At 42.5% G+C, this 19,000-nt stretch overlaps 1 protein-coding gene across 13 annotated transcripts in view; it reads right to left on the bottom strand.

Moving 5' to 3' along the window:
• Positions 1-6,216: 6,216 nt before the first annotated feature.
• The window catches only part of ERC1 (ELKS/RAB6-interacting/CAST family member 1), a 317,835-nt gene continuing 305,051 nt past the window's right edge, over positions 6,217-19,000 (bottom strand). For all 13 annotated transcript variants that reach the window (XM_052789054.1, XM_052789061.1, XM_052789067.1 and 10 more), the window contains one exon: positions 6,217-13,007. In XM_052789054.1, coding sequence (XP_052645014.1) covers positions 12,870-13,007 — 138 coding nt within the window. In that variant the 3' untranslated portion in view covers positions 6,217-12,869. The remainder of the gene's footprint in view (positions 13,008-19,000) is intronic.

A 19,000-nucleotide genomic window follows, 5' to 3' on the forward strand; every position in this document is an offset into this window, starting at 1 on the left:
CAGTGTTTCACATTTCTCATGTCATTGGGGCAGGAAGAATAGGGACCTTACAGTATTGTATTAGAAATTGTCACAAAGGAGTTTGCAGAAGCCAGAGTAGATTGAGCAACTTAGTTCCCACCATCTTCTCTTGAAGGACGAGCAGCACCATGTGCTCTGGGGCAGTGGTTCTTGCGCTTGCCGTGCCCGTTGGATAACTTTGCAGGCCATCCAAAGTAACCACCAAAATCCTCGTGTATAACAGTTTTTAATTAAAAAAATAAAGATCACAAAAATGAGTGCTGCTTTCTGAGACACACAGAAAGTTGACAGTAGTGAAAAATTGGGCGCTGTTGCCTTAAAGCATTTTGCTAGTTTGTCTTCTGAAGAGACAATGCAAGCCATCAAGTTGCCACCACTTAAAAAATTGCTGCAAGTTAGCTGAGCTTTAGCAATTGGCAGTATGCACGCTCTTAGCCCAGTGCACATCTAAGTCAAGTATGTCAGCTGAAACAGTAGCTGCCAGCTACCATTGTCCTCTCCTTCCTTGCTGAGTAGTAGAAAGACCTTGCCACAGTCATATATCATCCTCAGTGGAGATTCTTGGTTTTCCATACAATCCCCTCTTGTAGGGCCTCCTCTTATGCAGACAATCAAGATAACAGCATGAATTCCCAGTTATCCTGGTTCATTTTACATCTCTGGAGCCCCGAGAGTCTGTAAAAACACAAGTATTCAGCAGTCGCGCCAAGCACAGTGAAGAGGACATCTTGGAAATAGAGCCAAGCTCTGCACAAACCCGTTAATATCTTTGTTACCACTTCAGCTGCATTCTGCTAAAAATGTTAAAAAAAAAAAAAAAGGAGAAAAGAGGATATCCAGGACAAGCATTATTCTGCTGGATTTATGCATAAGAGATTAGTCCCCCAAATAAATTCCTCAGTAGAGTCCAAATTGTACAGAAAAAGCCACTCAGTACTGCAGGGTTTTTTGCCTCTACATCAGATCAGGTGAGAAAGCAGCAAGGAAGACACCCATTTCTGGTACTGCAGAAGGAGAACCAAGCGATCTAACTCCCAGTTTCTACTGAACATCAGCCTTTGACAAGCCCAGCCTGCACTGGGTATGCTTTGTACGGCACTGGCAAAGGCAGCCACCAACTGCTCTCTTTGGCCAGAACTTTACATTGATCCCCACCCACAGTAACCTAACACAAAGCCACATTTCCTAGGAGGAGAAATAAGGGCAGTTTTTAAAGTTTCTGGTAAAAACCATGGTGTTTTCTGCTTGGGCTGAAAGTGTCTCCAAGAGGATTCAACATTTAATATCAAGCAATTGCTGATAACGCTCAGGTTGTAAGCTGCCTGGACCAGGTGAAGTGACAGTTTTATTGTACTTGCATGTTTGATCTTATCCACAGTAAGCAATGCATAAAGCACCTTCCTTACAAACAGCTGAGCTTCCTTGGCTTTGGTGGGTGCCACGGCCCTACAGAGCTTCCTGGGTGCTCATGCTCTGGCTGCTGCTGAGCCCCAGCTCCCTCTGAAAACAACCTGACAGTTACCACTTGGATTGGGAAAACATACCTGAAGCCAAGATATGCTACTTTACAGCAATGAAGGATATCAGCAAAAGTGGCGATAGTTCAGAATAACCTTAATAGTCACACCCTTTGCTTTCTCAAACTTTAATCACCACCACCACCAAAATACCAATAGTAACTATTAATACTAAATTAATTAATTAATAGAAGAATGGCATGAACTGCTGATTGAAGGGACCAAAAAATGAGGTGCTGAAATCAAACTTGCCTCCTTCTGCACTTTGCACTTAGTCTTTAAATTCCAAGTGCATGTATTTCACATGTCCTCCAAGTCATTAAGTATCTGACATAGCATCTTGCAGTTCTTAGCAACTGCAGTCTACAAGCGTCTGCAAACATGTGCCCCTTCTGTGATGTCAGTCTCTCTAGCTGTCAGGTGGAGTCTCAAATATTTTAAACAGGACCTTGTGGGAGACTTGTGCTGCTGCCAGGAATGACCTGGCTGAGAAAGGCAATGCGTTTTGTGGACAATAAGGAAGAATAGAGGAAGCACATCGCTATCTCCATTTTAATGTCAAACCACATCTTCCTCTCACTCTTTGACTCCCTAACGAGCCTCAGGCAGTCTTTGCTGCGTATGGTGTCTGATCATAGTTAATGACCAGCTGTGTGTCTGAAGAAACAAGAGTCATCTTTGCTAGATGACGATTTCCACTATCAAACCCATTAGAAATAAGTGGGGGCAATTAAAGTTCAAAGATGCGTTGCATGGGGAAGTGCCAGCATGCCCAGGGAGCAACAGCACAAGCTGGTGTCAGTGTGGTGCCGGTCTGTGTTTGGTGCAGGTGTGAAGGTAGAAGCGGAGGTCTGCTCACAAGCAGTGTTGAATTGCAGGTGCTTTGTGGCCTTAAGCACCTTTGGCAGATGTTTTGTAGAGAAGGGTCAGATACCTCTGTCAAGAGAGGGGGACAAGCACAGAAACAAACTGAAGGTTTGGGCAAATGCAGGTGTATGGTTAAAGGGAATTCGATTGCATTTTTACGCTTGCAAAACTAAACTGAGCTGAGTACACAAATAGGTGCTTGATGCACATATCCCTGGAATAACAAGATTTTTCTTGTCGACCTAAACAAAGGAACACATGTACAGATAGAAGAGATGAACCCAAATTTAGCTCTGGATGTGGGTGATGTGTATATATGCTGTGCTAGACCAAATCCCCTGCTCTGGGCACTTGTGGGCTGTGGAATTTGAGGTCTGGGTCTTCCCATATGTCAGGATTTACTTCATTTTAGAGTCATGTTAGAGCAGATATGAGCTTGTGTCTCTTGAAAAATATGGAAAGACTTTGAGGCAATTCCTTCTTTTTAGGAGCAGCCCTCTTGATGTCTAAGCAGTCACTAAAGTGAGGGACAATTTACAGAATCAAAGTGACGAGAGGCTTGCAGCAGAGAACTGGTGGTCTTGGAAGAAGCATGGATGGCAGCAATGCTAGGGCTTATGCAATTACTGATTTGAAGAAATCAATTCATCCTGCACACTTAATGAAGGAAAGGTCCAGCAAAAAAATAGTTACCTAAATACATCATCGAAAATTGCATCATGGACCTATTAGGCATGAAGTCATGTACATTTTCTAATTTCCAGACCTTTGGCATTGCAAGCTTAGTATTCTTGAAACAGGGTTTTCAGTGTGCAGCTGTATATATTATCACACAGATGGGCACAGACACATAGAGATATATGCACACGTGCACTTCAATACATTGGGCTACAAGACGATATACTGTTTAAAGCTAAAAACAGTTTCTATGCGTTATATAAGAGAGTTTAAGAGTGTTCATATACATTCCAAGACTTGTGGTTCCCCCAAATGGTGCGCCCTTACAGAAAATGAAGGGTTTACTCAAGCTGAACAAAAATCCTTCTAGGAGGGGTTTTGAGCTACAGCAGCAACCATCCTTTTTCCCAATACATAAATAAACCAAATGGTTTTTAACTTGCCTTGTCACAAGGTTTGTGTCCATAGACGTTCCTGGAGCTGAATTTCTGCTGAAGTAAGTGACATCTTCACAGAAACAGGCTGCAGAACCTGGGCCTAAATATTTAACTTCTTAGTCATTCATTTAGAACAGTTTTAATGTTTGCAATTGTAACCATTGGGAAAAGCTAAGGATCATGTACTTAAAACCAGCCGCTTTAAAGCCTACACGCAGAGAATTGCTTGCCGTAATCCCACGGCTACACCCAAGCTTGTCCCAGCCATTCCACTTACATTTTATAATACATCATCAGTATATTCAGAAATAAAGTCTACCAAGACAAGGTGTATGGCTCTGCTTGATAAGCAAAAAAATTGTTTGCAATTAATTTTATTACATACAGCTGCAATACATTTAGTTTTCCAGGGCACATGCCCTTTCTTGAGTTTGAGGGTTTTTGAAGACGGTAAAAGAAGAGGACTTTGGCCATTTGCCCAAGATTTCTAAACATCCTGAAGCCCAGTAAGAAGAGTGGCTACTGGATATCTCAAAGTCCCAGCCTAAAGGTCACTAGTCATGTGCAGATCACTTCGTTAGCACAGGCAATTAGTTCGTAATTAGCTTTTTGGGTAATCCTGAGTGGTACAGCTGATGTGTCCCTACAGCACCAATCCACATAAGCAGAAGGCATCTGTGCAGCACAAGTGCAGCAGATCCTGTCAGAAATAGGAGATCCTAAATACATTGCTCTTCCCAGTGGATCGCTGATGTGGTTTCAGCAGTTTCCCCGACTGCTGTAATTTAGAAAAGCAGGTTTTACAAAGACATCATGGCTAGAATACCGCAGAAGGCCCACGTTTAATCAGGAGCCTGGGTAACACAGGGGGTCCGCACACCCCTATGAACCTATCTTTGCAATATATGTAAAGGAAAATGTTTTAAATTTGTGTGTTTGATCCCAGGGCTGACCATTTGCCGTTTCCACTGCTGCCTTGCCTGTTCTGTGTCACAGTAGCAGCAGTCAACACGCACAATTTTATTCAGATGCCTTGTTGTGTTTTACTGCACGACACATAAAATGTAACCTGATAATGCACAAAAGGGACCTGGCATCTTCGCTTTGTAGTGCGAACAGTGTTATTGTTATGGGCCATCCAAAATATGAGTCAGCCTGCGGGGATACAGCGGTGCAACGCACCAAGCAGCCAGAGCCGGCGTGGGCTGTGGCAGCTCGGCTGGGCTCAGCTCGGCTCTGCCTGCAGATGTGCTGCTCTCCCTGCAGATGTGCTCTCCCGCTGGCGGTGGCTGTGACTCTTGCCTTTCACTTGTCCTCCTCTTTTGAAAGGACAAGCCATTCAGAAATGGCATTTGTACCGCCCTCAGACTGACGGATACCCCGTTGTACAGTAATCGGTTAAATTTATGTGGCATGTGGTTTCATTCAGCTGATCTGGACTGTGCTGCACAAGTCAGGCACACCCTGGCCTGACAGGAATCACGAATCCCCTTCTCAGCCAAAGACGCTCAAGCGAACATAAAACAGACTGGGAACCAAAAGGCCGATGGACTCGTCCTTTCAAAGCTCACGAGACCCTTAATCCCCGCATATCCTTTTTCCACACGCTGCTTTACGTGCCTGATTGAAGCCCAAGTGATTGAAACCCAATTAGCAGAGGGAGGGGAATGTCCAGGCACTGAGATCAGGATGCCTGTTCCTGTCACACATGAAGTCACTTGTATGGAAACAGCGAGTCGGGATCTTAAGAGCCCCTTGAAATGATAAATCTACAGAAAGCAGAAATGACAAGGCCAGCAAGAAAGCCCAGAGAAAAATCGGCTGCACAGATAAACAAAATGAGAAAGAAACAGAGAGGCTTTGAGAGAGAAATTGGTTAGGAAGCATCCTGACTTGGGGAGGTCTGCTCTGCCAGGGCTTCAGGATAGCTGTGGCGAATCTGGTGAAGTGTGTTTAACATGGACATTGTTCTACCAGTGGGACCCCGTGTTGCAATGCTATTCTCTTTAGAACAGTTAAAAACGCCAGAAAAATGAGATTTTTATAGTGACATTACTCAGGCAATTCCCCATGTCCTCAAAATGCGGCTGGGGCCCGGATGCCAGGTAGCGCCCATTTCCCCCGGCATTGTAGGAGGCCGTGGCCCATCCTATGTCACGAAGCAGTGACTCTCCTCCGCTCCCGCGGGGACAGGACCGGTGGCTGGGTCTCACCAGCAACACGCGCTGCAGGACGGTCTCGCCGGCCTTTGCACAGCAAGGCCTTCCAGGTGCATTACTCTGTAAGATGTGATCCTGACACTGATCCTGACAACGTTTAAGTCACATTTACTTGGAAAACAGGCACGAGAGAGACAAAGGAAACAGCTGACTGTAAACGCAGTTGCTATATCTCCACTTACCTGACCTGTGAGGTCCCGGGGTAAGTGGGACATGCCTGTGACTGTCAGTCCCTCACCTTCACCTTGTAGGCAGCCCCACCTATGCCCATGAGCACTGCCAGGCACGTGGTGCAGCCGAGACCCCCGGTGGGGTCGTTCCAGTGGTGCGGGTGGGCAACAAATGGGACCTCAAGCCTGGTCTCCGGGAACTGCCACACAGCCGCTCGGCCCTCCTACCTGCCCTCCGATCCTGGGCACGCAGGAGAGGACACTGAGCAAGACACAGAGAAATTCACTGAAATGAAGACACGGGACAGAATTTTTAAATAATTTTATAATTTCCTGATGAACTTAGTCTGTGAATAAAAAAAGAAGAAAAAAAATGAACAAAGTGTTTATATTATCAAGGCAAAGTTGAATATAACACATTTTCTTTGCAATTTCATTAACCTGTCAGTAACATGACTCCAGCAATAAAACACATACAAGTTGAAGGCAGCGTGCGCACTTGCATCACAGACATCAATGTCTCCCGCTGCTGTTATTTCAAAAAAGGAATTCAAGTACACTAGATCCCATCCCCAAAGCCTGTCTCCGTCTCTGCTAAAGTGCAACACGTCTCTTCCAAAGCAAATGAGGGATCCGTGTCTGTGGAGTGGATGGAGCTTCCCACAGATTTTTTTTTTTTAACCCCACAAATGATTTGTGAACCTGGTGTGCGGCTCTCCTCATATACTGTCTTGGAGGGAAACGGCAATATACTGTTTTAGTGGGCTTGGAGCAGCATGTTGGGCTAGCACAGAAATTATTCCCCTGCTCATGGTCCCGTTTGAGTCATCCTCCTTCAGCATCTTAACATTTGCCACTAAAGCCTCCCCAGATATACTGTAATGAGCTTGTCAGTAAGGGCCAAACGTAGCTGTCCCTGGGCAGGCAGGGAGGACAGAGACTTGGCCATGTCCACAGGGAGCTGGGAAGATGGGGTAGATTAAAGGAACAATGTCTACTCATAAAATTTGGCTTCAAATTTGGCTTTTAGATAACCACATTTTATAACAAATAAAGAGTACACGTGACTGATAGATCCATTTTTTGCCAGTTTCCAAACAGAAAAACAATGTTTTGAACAAAAAACGCCACCAAAGCACTGAGAACCTAAAGTGGAAATATCTACTTAAAAGCAAAACTGATTGACTTGGGTTTTCGAGATCCAAACTAGAAGTGCAAAATGGGGACAAACAGCATACAGTAAGTTTGATACAAAAAATATACTCATTTAATGAAATTCTTTACCTAGTCTCATAGGTAAAGCAATTTGGGTGTTTTTGTTTATGTTACGTGCCAGTTTAGCCTCACATTGTTCCTTTTAAGCAGTGCAAGTCTTTGACGCAACCGCAGCAGAAGGCGGCTGCTAGTCCTTTGCTGTACCATAGCCCGCTGTGGCTATGTGACCAAAACCAGCTGCAAAGAAATCCAACTTTCATAATGGACCTACACACGACTACCTGCACCAGCCGATCTGCACTTGCATGTGTCCCTGGTATTAACAGGTGCAATTGAGAAGACAGGGAAAATTTGGCCAAAGCATTTGGCCCATTTACACCAGTGGTTCCTATCTTAAGGGACACATGGTGTTGATAACCATTACCGGAAAAGATTGATTTCCAAAATACTGTTTCATTCTGCCCATTTCTGTATTACACGTGTACAGTATAAACCTGGGAAAGCAGGAATTTATACAGGGTTTGTAACATTTCCTAAGAGGCCAAGCTGCCTTGGACCTCAAAAGCCTGTGAAAGGCAACTGGTTATAATTATAAGCCCACAAATCCTTTTCCGTACAATCCCGAGAGGAGGAGTCATGGCTTTGTTGCTTCTTTACTTGAATTCCTTTTGATGAAATTTATTTTTATATATTTTTTAAAACACATCTTTTTCAGTTCTACTACTATCTTTTTTTAATCCGACAACAGACACACATTGTTGGTAACTGCCCCAGCCTTAGGACCACACAGACAATATCGACAAGCAGAAAACAAAACAGGAAAGAACACCCCTGAAAAAGTCAGGAGAGATACTGATGACAGGGTTACAGCACTCACCACACACACTGGAAAAAGTCAGGATTTCTGTGTTTATGCTTTTGACACTAAAAAGTTTTGAAACAGTTTTTCTTTTTTTTTTTTTTAAAATAGTCAGCGGACACAGCCATTTTGTTCAGAAGGATCTGCTGTTGCGTAAGGTTCCTTCCATTTATGTGGAAAAAACAATTAAAAACATTATTTTGTTTAACCCCCGCCCCCCTGACACTCCTTTTCCTCGCCACGCTGACAAGAGAGGATAGCAGAGTTGGCCTTGCCAGGCGCGATGCCCCACAATGCCCCGTGCCCAACCCTCCCACCCCGCCGGCTTCGCTGGGGCAGTGTTAGTTATCCACAGCCTTCTGCACCCTCTCCGGTTCCCTCTTTCAGTGTGAGTGTTGAGCTGAGTAGAGGCTTCCTTTAAGTATCAGATGCCTTGATTGTACTATTTCTCTTTTGCATTTCATCGGAGTCATTTGAGGAATATATGCATTACTTACGTAGTGAAATTTTTGCTTTGAAATGGTATCAGTGTGTGACTCTCTACATCCTTTGTAAAGACCCCTTCAGTGGCAACGATCGGCAATTAGTACAGGAGTGGGGACTCAACCCTGTCAACCTTTATCAGATGTAGAAATTTCCCAACAAATTGAGCGCCAGCAGCAGAATGGGTGGGAATTACAGGGCAAATGAAAAGAGGTGCCCTTTTGTTCAAAAAACAGGGTTATGTCTACAAGATTTATGACATTAATGCTCCCTTGTGCAAAATACTGAGAGCCCCAAAGTACCAGAAAATTTGCTAGAGAAGGGATATTCCAGCTGTGCAACCAGAAATGGCACACAGTTTTGTGCATCACATCAGACCTTCACCTTCTCTCCCTCAGGCTTGGCAAAAATTGGATACTCCAAAGGGGCATTTTCTAGAGGGAAAACTAGTTAAAGGCAGTCAAAACGAGAGAGAGAACGCTAGAAGCTTAGAGCTTCTTTTGGGAGCACACCAGGCAATTCTTCTTCCAATTGCAAACAGTGCTCACGTCCTCACTCTTCAATTCTAGTGTTGCAATGTCCTTTTAGTGTTTTACATGAGGCTGGATTCAGAGGAAAATACGTACTTGGACTCGTGGATACCATGAACAAGCATGGTCGGGGGGTCAGCTTTTACACTGTACTTGGGCTTCAGGCTTGAGTTATTTTTTAGCCCAAACCCAGGTAAAATGACCTATTTAATTTTCTACAGACACCTCCTGAAGTCCTTACATCTCTTAGTTTCTCTACAAATGACAGCTTGCAAGGAAAAAAAGTAATATTAAAGCAATTAAAACTTTCACAGCTCCCGTAGCAAACGGAACTTCATTCAACAGGAGAAGAAAAAGCAAGTTTCCCCAGGCTCCCTGGGAAGGGCCCCTGATTTCCTAGAGCTGCTGCATTGCAGGACTGCTGTGCTAGGAAACTGTCTACATCTGCCTGGCTGCTGCCATTTGGGTATAAGATTTTAAAAGAGCAGTGGTGGGTTAGGCAACTGGATGAGCATTGCAGTATGTGCACACATGGCCCTTCTGCCATGTGCCCGATATGCAATTTCATGATGGATTACGGTAACAAAATCCCTTCGTTGCCCTAAGGCCAAATGGTGTGGCACTCCGTACAAGCAAAAAGAAAAAGCTTTCACTGGTCACATTCAGCATTAAATCGTGGGCGGCGGTACCTCCCAAATCACATAGTTCCTCAAGCTATTCACCATGACAAGATCTCTGTCAACACAGGATCAGAGAGATTACCTGAAATAGTTCAATGGAGATCAAGTCGGATCAAGTCTGTTCCTAAATGAGATCTGCTCTCTCCCTGAAAGCACTTTACTGAGGTCTAAGATCAATGTTTAAGATGGGAAGCCTAGAAGACCTAGAAGATAACAGCGGTTAACGAGAAAAATTGCAAAGGCCCAACAATCCAGATGGGAGGAACAGCACGTGTGTGGCTGGGAGATAAAAGACCAAATGGCCAGCGTGAAAACTAGCCAGGCTTGACAAATCCTCCCAGGGAAGAGGCAGGGAGATGTGTAAACAGTGAGATTCACCTGGCTGCCGACGCATGGATCCTGCAGATGCTGTCAGGACAGCACCATGCCTTTGGCTTGGGCACTTTCAATGCTAGAAATACAGCCACAGGCTGAGTTAAAGATGCAGAAGAACTAGCACTGTCCTGTGATGTGTGGGCAACGCAGGAAACCAAGGGAATTGAAATGACAGCCCAAAGTGACCACCCCTCATTCCCATCCCCTCCCCCTGTCCCTGCCTGCAGCAGAAATGCTATCAAGGAATATCTCAGTAAGAGGTTTACAAGCAGGAGTCATTTGAACCATCGATAAGGGAAATTCCACAGCTTCTCACAGAGGAGGGATTGTTTTACAGCAGGGAACCAGGCCAGCTGGAGATTTGACCATATAAGTTAATGAGATAGTCAGGAGTGGTGGCGGTGGCACGATGATGTTAGGCTGATGGCTCTGATGCTTTTACAGGCGGCATTAAATTCCTTGAGTGAGTAATTAGGGGTGACGAAGAAAAAGCAAGAGGAAAGATTTCAAAACAACAGCTCCTATCGAAACGTGCTGACTCAAATAATGGGACCAAAGGGTTGGTTCTGGGATGAGGCACGGCTCAGTGGTATGTACAGTCACTGTCTACATGCCTTCCGGTGTTCCCCCATTGCACGCATTCAGGTTCCCATTACACTCCTCATCCATGACACAAAAAGCTTCAGACACAGTTTTGATTTGCAAAGCACTGGCAGTTCAAAACATGGAAAAGGTGTGAATCACCTCTTCTTTGGAGACTTACATATTTCTTCCTAGTGGACACCATGGTTATGGATCCAGTTCCTTCTGCTGAATCATTACAACAGAATGAATTGGGATGTGATTTATTTTAAATCAGTTAGTTTTCAATAGAGTCTACATGTATATAAGGTTTCAGTTTTGCCCAATTTTCAGTGCTTGTTTGAAAAAAAGACAGGATACATCTTCTCTTACTCAAACTTTTGCTGATCTCCTTTCTATTGGAAGCAATCGGTCTTTATTCTAAAGATAAAAATAAGGTGTGAAAGACCTACAGGGGAGCTGTGCTGTGGATTTGAAAGACCTAAGAAATGAAGTTTTCCTGAAAGGGCTTGGAACATTTTCCTTAGCATAACAGTTTAGTGATTAAGCTCAAAATGTAGTCAGTCATATGGAATTAAACTGTAGGCTCTGAATGGGAGGTTTACTGAGAGGATTCATAATTAGCTAGTGACTAGAAAACCAAGATTTCTTCCACTGCTGTGTTGATATTTGGTCTCCTTTCATCCTCCCCTCATTCTCTTAAGTAATACGAGAAAGCTAAAGCGGAACAACTCCTTTAAGGAGCACATGGGGACGTGTTAAAGGGTTCTGTCCTGCAGATGCCCCCAGACACACATAACCACTGGTAGCCAGGAAAAAACGTGTCTCCCCATTAATGCATAGTCCAAGAAAGAACACCCAAGTCCTACTCATAAAATAGGATTCTGACTTGCTACCACAATGACAAACTGACCTGCTGTTTCAGGTCGTATTACCTATCAGCAGGGGCTTTAACAAGTGTCAAACATGGATGGGAACCAGACTAAGGCCTCTCATATACATATAAGAATTGCACTGGTTTAACTAAAGCTGTGATTTTATACCTATCTACTCAGCTGGGTGCCAACTCCAGCAGAGATGCTCCTCTTTATAAGAATGGGTTATTGCTCTGAACTCAAACTCATTCCTCGTCAACCTAAGCTAAACCAAAATAAATTAAATTATAATTATAGTAAGAACTATGTTACCGATTTTCCTAACTTAGCTTTAAAATTATACTTTCAAGCTAAATGACACAATTTTCTCATTTACAAAACACCTAAGACTATTCTGATGGCAGCTAGTGTTCGCAAAGCTATGGCAATGGACAAACAATACAAGTTAAAATTGGGAGCTGACCTGTTGACCACGCCTGCTTGAAGGGAGAGTGCTCTCTATAAAATAAGGACTTAGAACAGACCTATGATGAGAAACCTCAGCTAAAAAACCCAAGAAATCAACAGATGAAAACAGTTACCTGAAAAAATGCCCCACTCAGCACTTCAGAGTCAGATCAGTGAACAACAAAAATCAAAGTTAAGTAAACAGAAAGTACCAGTATGCCTACCTTGTTTCCCAGCTGCTAGATGAAATGACTAACAGGAACAAATAGGGAAACTTTCCTTTCCTCTCTCTGTTATTTAAGAACGTAAGAAACATTGAAGACAGGCAGCAAGACCTGAGCTAGCTAGCTGATGCTGGCCAGTCATGAGCCATAATCACAGCACACTCAGGTTTGGTTTTAGCACTGTAAAATTCAGGCTTTCAGCTTTTATGAAAAAAAAAAAAAAAGAAAGAAAGAGAAAGAAAGAAAGAAAGAAAGAAAGAAAGAAAAAAGAAAGAAGCAATAAATGAATGAAAGGCAAGGGCTATTCTTCTGCAACCTCATGGAGAACTAGAGCTGCTTGTATTCAGTGGATCCCCTCTTCTTTGCTCAGTAGACTTGGAAGAGCTCTGCTTAGCTGTATCCAAAAGTCACCATCAACAAAGTCAATGGGGAATCGAATTCTAAAGTAGGAAGGCAGTGAGAAGATGAATGCAAACATGACTGATTAATCATAGACTGGAAGAACCTAGAGAGCATGTAGAGCACATAGTTTTTAGAGGTTTTTTTTTTGCTTTTGTTTTCTTTGTAAAAGGTGCACCAGAAGTTTCTATTCCATTTTCTGTCTTTCACATTCCTCTCCATTCTCATGGCTCCTTGGACTGACTGGGCTTTGCCACTGGTGTGCTGCTCCAGTGGGGCTAGTGGCTGAGGTCATGACGACTCCTCAAGTGCATTGACAACTTGCTCCAGGATGTCAGGGCAGTGATCCGCTATCTGCTGTAAGATGGCATTGGCAAACTCCTGCAGCTCTGCGCTTTCCTTCTCGCCCTTTTCTAACTCGTCATGAAGCTGCAAGAAACACACAGAGGCATGGTTATTCTCTGCTATTAAACGTGTTCGCTGTATAACAACACCTGCCCAGCAGGCTCAGCTCTAAGCTAAACCAACGCTTTTAGAAAGGGAGCTAGCAGAGGTGTAACATGCTGGGCACTTCCAGGATCAGCATCTTCCCTTGGTGACTCCCTCACTAGAAACTGGATGCTCTCCCTGCTCTTCATTTCACTTTTTCATTCTACAAGACCAGGCTTATAACCTTCCCAGTTAAGGCCATGTCCACATGGGAAAACTAACTGGCTTAACTACTCCTCAATAAATTGTTCCATGATAAATATCAGAAAAACTTCTGCTGTAGAATGTTTTTCTGAAAGCAACTGTATTCCAGAAGCAATACAGCATTTTGCTAGCATATTTTTTTAAATAGTTTGACTTTTATTCATGAACAACAGGATGTTTCATAGGTCATTACTTCAGAATTGTTTCCTATATGAAAACAAAAGGAATGTTACATAATTATACATAATACACTTAGAGCTAACCAGAATTCTAATTTTTCTGTGAAATTAATAATTTTCAGAGATTGTGTTTCCTAACTCTGTCATAAGATGACTATACGCAATTGTGGTGGAACATAAATGATTTTTGTTTACTAACTGCATTTCCTGTTGGATCATTCACTGTTCAGATTACTATAATCAGCTCAGAATGCGATATGGAACTTCAAAACTTTATCTCATTTACTCTGTCTACAGTCTATAAACTGTTTTTCCAACAAGCGGTGTTAAAAACCACACCACACAATATATTGGAGTATACGCAAACATAGTTTTCAGCTCCGAGCCTAATGCCATTGCCAGAATCAGGGGCCCACAGAGTCTTAATGAAGAGCAGGAAACATCTGCCTTCAGTAACCTGTTTTATCTGCCCAGCAATTGATAAAGCCCATGCTAGCCTGTGAACTGTGCAGAATCCCAAGTAAGGCTGTAATTTGTGCAAGCATTTTAGGGATTACTGTACTCACAGTGGTCTAAGGATCTAACAGGACAAGGAGAAGCAGTGTCTCTTACTAGACTGGATGATACAGATAGACTGGATAAGCTTTCAAGCAGATAGCTCTTTCATATAGTATACATCCAAAAAACTTCTGTTTTTTCAGTGCCATGATTTTCTTCTAATAAAAGTATATTCTCTATGAATATGACAAGTATATTTGTAGGAGGTACATACACTTAGATGGATTCTGAAGTTTATTGCAAACTTCTGCAGCCAAAGTTCTTTGTCATTTTGAGCAGCTGTAACAACTAGATTATCTATATTTGAACCTTCTTTTACATTTGTTTTTTTTCTAATATTATGTGTCAGTCCTGTAATATTTCTTACTCCTAAGTGATTAATATTTTAATTGGAACTCTGCTGTGTTAATATATGACATGGAAAGAATGGCAAATTGGCATTTTTCATCCCTGAAGGGATAGCTGGTCATCAGTATACACGTTTCTTGATCTATATTTTGTACTTCTGTAACACTGCTCGTTGTAGGTTTTTAAAAAAAGAGAACTATCAGGCAGCAGGACAACAGGGATCATTTTACCACTGTAAGAGCACAATGCAGTGGGAAAGGTTATATTTCTACAATTAAAATTCTAATCAGATACAACAGTACGTCTCTGTTTAGTGATGGTATCAAGCAAAGCACAGGAGATTGTTACTGCAAGAAATACTGCATAAAAACAAACAGCCTAAGAATGACTATAGAATAAATATAAATGCTTTTTAAGGAAGTTACACTATAGACTTCTATAGACAAAAGTGAGAAAGGAAATTAAAAGGGTAAGCCTGCTACACTATTCCCTTTACTAGGCAGGGTAGCATATAGTAAATTATTTGGGCTTTGCGTGCTGAATGTTAGTTTAATGTGTTCTTATGTGCTTTGTTCCTACTGGCTGCCGTACTCACAGAACAGCTATACGAATCCGAAAGGGGCTCACGCCAAGAATCACAATGCAAAAGCAACCTGATCCTGCTCCGCGGAGTGACATGAGCAGGGGAAGTGGGGAAAACGAGAGGGAGGGGAGCACTCCGCGCTCTGTAAGGGCTCTTGGGGGAGAAGGGGGGGAATTCAGCAGTAACCCATAATGGCTCAAAACCAGCACACTGTGGATAGGCGATTAGCCTGGTTCCAACAGCCTGGCAGAGTTATTAGTCGGAAACTTGCAATGGATGGGTAAGCCTAGGAGAGGTCCAGTCAGCAAGCAGGATTGAAAGGGTCAGCACAGCCAGCTAGGAGCAGTGCTGAATATTAAAAGCCGGGAGACTGGGTTTCAGGGACTACCTCCGAGTCTCAGGTTGCTCAGCCTAGTGAAACCCCGGCGACTCCGACGGCCCCAGTCACAGCAGCCTGCAAACCATCTAACCGCTGGTAAATTCACGGGACTGGTTTGAACGTTGAACTCTGAGACGGGGCTGCCGTGGCTTCTCGGGCCAGCGCAAAGATTTCACGGTGCCATTCGTCGGAAGGGTGGGAGGTCGTGGAGGTCGGGAGAGACAGCAAGTAACGGGAGAAGAAGCCAACGATGTAATTCCCTTTTCTTTATCTGGCTCCTGCAAGGGGCCCCGGCTCTCGGTCCGCAGGAGGAGAGCCAGGAGAGGGCAGTGTTAGCAGGGAAAGCAGGGCCGGCTCCCGGCCGTCCTGCACCACCACTGCCCAGCCAGCCTCCCTCCTCCGGGCATCTCAGCCAAATCCGCCCGCTGAAGCTTCGGGAAAGGACAAAGCAATTAAATAATCAAATATAAAAGCACCTCAGAGAGATTAACCTTCAAAACTGAAAGGAGGTTGGTGGACAAGGGAGAATCCTGCAGGATCTTGTCTTCAGCGGGGCAGTACTGCTAAGTCAGTGATGTCTCAGTTTCTTGCTGTACTGGTCAGCTTTTATGTATTCGTAAGATTCCTTATAAAATCAAGGTAAGCCCAACAAAATAAGCCCATGCCAAAGCTAAAATAAATTAAATGCGACCAAACAAAAGTAACCAACTTCACCAGATGAAGAAAACATTTCCAAGAAATAAGTTTTTTGACGAACAAGAGCCCAAAAGGAGATGGCTCTGAATGCTAAGGCCAGCATAATACTTTGCAAATTAGTGCAGACAGAAAGTCTACACAGCTGGCTGGCAGATGTCTGTGATGAAACGTCTTTGAAAAAAGTAGCAATGATAGCCATGCGTTGAGTTTGCTAGCTTCAGAACATCTAGGTTTAATAATGTGATTTCTACTTAAACAAAGACATCTTAATTGACTATGTGGCTGGTTGCAGCATTTCTGTATCATGTATGTCATCTCCGTTTACATCATTCCTTTCAGAAACAGCTGTGAGCAGCATACGTCACTCCTCATTCAGACAAGCTCCTTAATGGGGAACATCCAGTTCTCCATGGTATAACTTGATTCACCTAGATGTTTGGCAGTCCAAATTTTAGGGAAGTTTCTCTAAAAGTATTACTATCAATTCTGCTCCTGGTTTCCTAGATTTTCTTCTTGTGAATGCAAACGGAAATGGTGTTATCTTCCCCATGCCATTTTTCTATGAAAATAAAGGAGTGTTAGCAGTCCTTTTTTGTTGGCATTTTCAGCTGAGGATATGAGGAGATTCATACACTTTCTTCATAGAAATGATCAAAGAAGAGAAGGCAAGGCCAGATATGTTTGCCTAGTTGATGACAAGTAAAAATAGACAGCTCAGAAAGAAAAGGATAGCAAGGACCCCAGAAGTGCTTCATAGTATTTATACTTTATCTTTGGAGAGAAGAACAGAAAGGACCTTCAGCATCTCAGGGGAATGGAAGCTTGCAGATAATCTGGAACAGATTCAGACACTTTTCACCACTGCTGCCTTCCTTCCTGGGTTTAAAGCAAGTCATGACAGGAATACTTTTCCATTTATAGTTAAACTCCATCAGTGAAAAAAATCCCAAACAATTCGCCATGAATTTAGCTTGCATTGTGCTTCTCTGGTCCAAGATATTCCAGAACTTATTTAAAGATTAATTGACATTCAGAGGGAAGATAACTTCATAGTTAAGAAATAGGATGCTATGGTTTTATATGCACCCTAAGTGAATTGTGGTGCTGCTCTGCAGAACCTTTGTGGCCTTTGCTTATCCCATAACGTAAACAAGGCAACATTAAGCTAAGATCCTTTAAAATTTATTTTTATGGAGGAGGCTTACTTCCCAAAGTGTTATTTTCCTCTCATTAACAATTCCACAAAAAGAACTGATGAAAAAAGGCAAACAAAAATAAAGTAGTATCTCAAGCTATGGACAGTAAACCTCAATACAGAATATGTGCTGCTTCTAGGGCAGCACAAACCCAAAATTAACTGCAGGACTTCTGTAAGGCTACAATACCGGAATCTGGAATCATGTTTCTCCAAAGTTTAGGTATTTCTGGATCAGGCTATGGTTAGTCCAAAAAATATGTTTAAAGCTTAAAGTAACAGAAATAAGCATCAAAAAGAAATTCAAGTGATTTAATCTTAACCTTTGTTTTGTCTCAAAATAAGTTAAACTACACTGTATCTCAGGCAAATGGTCAAGAGCTTTTGCATCTTCCCAGACCAACCAGTCTAAATATGTATGTTTGAAGTAGTAAGAGCCAACTGCATACAAACCTTTATTTCTCAACTATAGACCTTTAAAAGGGCCACAAGAAAGGGTTAGGAATATGGAAATCCCAGTCTGCCAAAGTTTAAAAAAAGAAAAAAAGAAAAAAGAAATTTGCTACGCAGACCCTTAAATATTTTTGCTCTACCTGGAAATTTTGTTTTTGTTACCTTTTTCAAAATATTTAAAACATATACAGTTAAAAATTAAAGTAAGATTTCAAATTAAACATTCCGTCTTGTCTTTTAAAATCATGTAAACTTTAAAAATATGTTTCAAATATATTTAAATACATTTGAATAGATTTTACAACCAATTTTGACAAAAAACCCTGAAAAAAATTGTTGAGGGATCTTGCACCATATATTTGAAATAACTTTGCATATGGGATTCATCCTGCATTCCTGAGCATCTCTAAGCTTTGTGAATAGCAGACATACTATTATTTCCTTGGTAATGAATGAAAATCAAAATTGTATAAATGGTCAGAAGGAAAAAAATAAATGCCTGTAAGTTATACTTTGTATTTGACTGGAGAAGTTTTCCTGCAAATCCTGCACTTGCAGGTAATATATCCATCCTCTACCACCAGCAGCAATCATTTCACAGTCTGAGGACAATTTTCTGTTTGTGTAAATTCTGGGGTACGTTATACACTGAAAATTAATGCTGCTCTAGTGTACAGGAAGTTGTTATTCTGTGGGTAAGCAGGACAAACGATAATTATTACCTGTACCACAGAGCTATCGGCTAGGGCCAGGCCCTGCTGACCTAAGCATGCATAATGCAGGCAAACCCCACAACCCTAATCCCTAACAACTCGCAATTCTGCACATTAAAGGGACTGTGAAAAAGAGTTAGGTGGCTACTTCTCCTAATTTCAGTTGCAATGCATTACCTTAGGTGTCAGTTTACTCTCTTGAAGCTGGATTGCTAGACACTACCAGAATTACTCTGTGATGCACTCTTCATGCTGGGCTTGTACCTTGCCCCTTGCTTTCTCTGCTGATGAATGAGGCCTCTGCATCCCCACAGGGGCTCTGCCTGTTTAGTCAAGGCAGTACCTGATAGTCATAATCACAGGGAAAATTCACCTGTCTACAAGGCAAATCTTAAACACCTCTCCTATAGGTCCTAGCTGATGAGTTTTGGAAAAACTTTTATACTGTTAGGACGGAGGTTTAACTGGCAGTTATGATTTTGTACGTGCACAGCACAAAAAAAGAGAAGAAGGGACAAAGCAGGAAGTACTTAAATGAAATGATGTAGTTATACACATCCAGTTATTTCAGGATCAGAACTGGAGCCCCTTCTATTCCTTCCATGTTATTTATTTCCTCTTTAAG

Source organism: Harpia harpyja, chromosome 6 (assembly GCF_026419915.1).
Source record: "Harpia harpyja isolate bHarHar1 chromosome 6, bHarHar1 primary haplotype, whole genome shotgun sequence".
Classification (NCBI taxonomy): Eukaryota; Metazoa; Chordata; class Aves; order Accipitriformes; family Accipitridae; genus Harpia; species Harpia harpyja.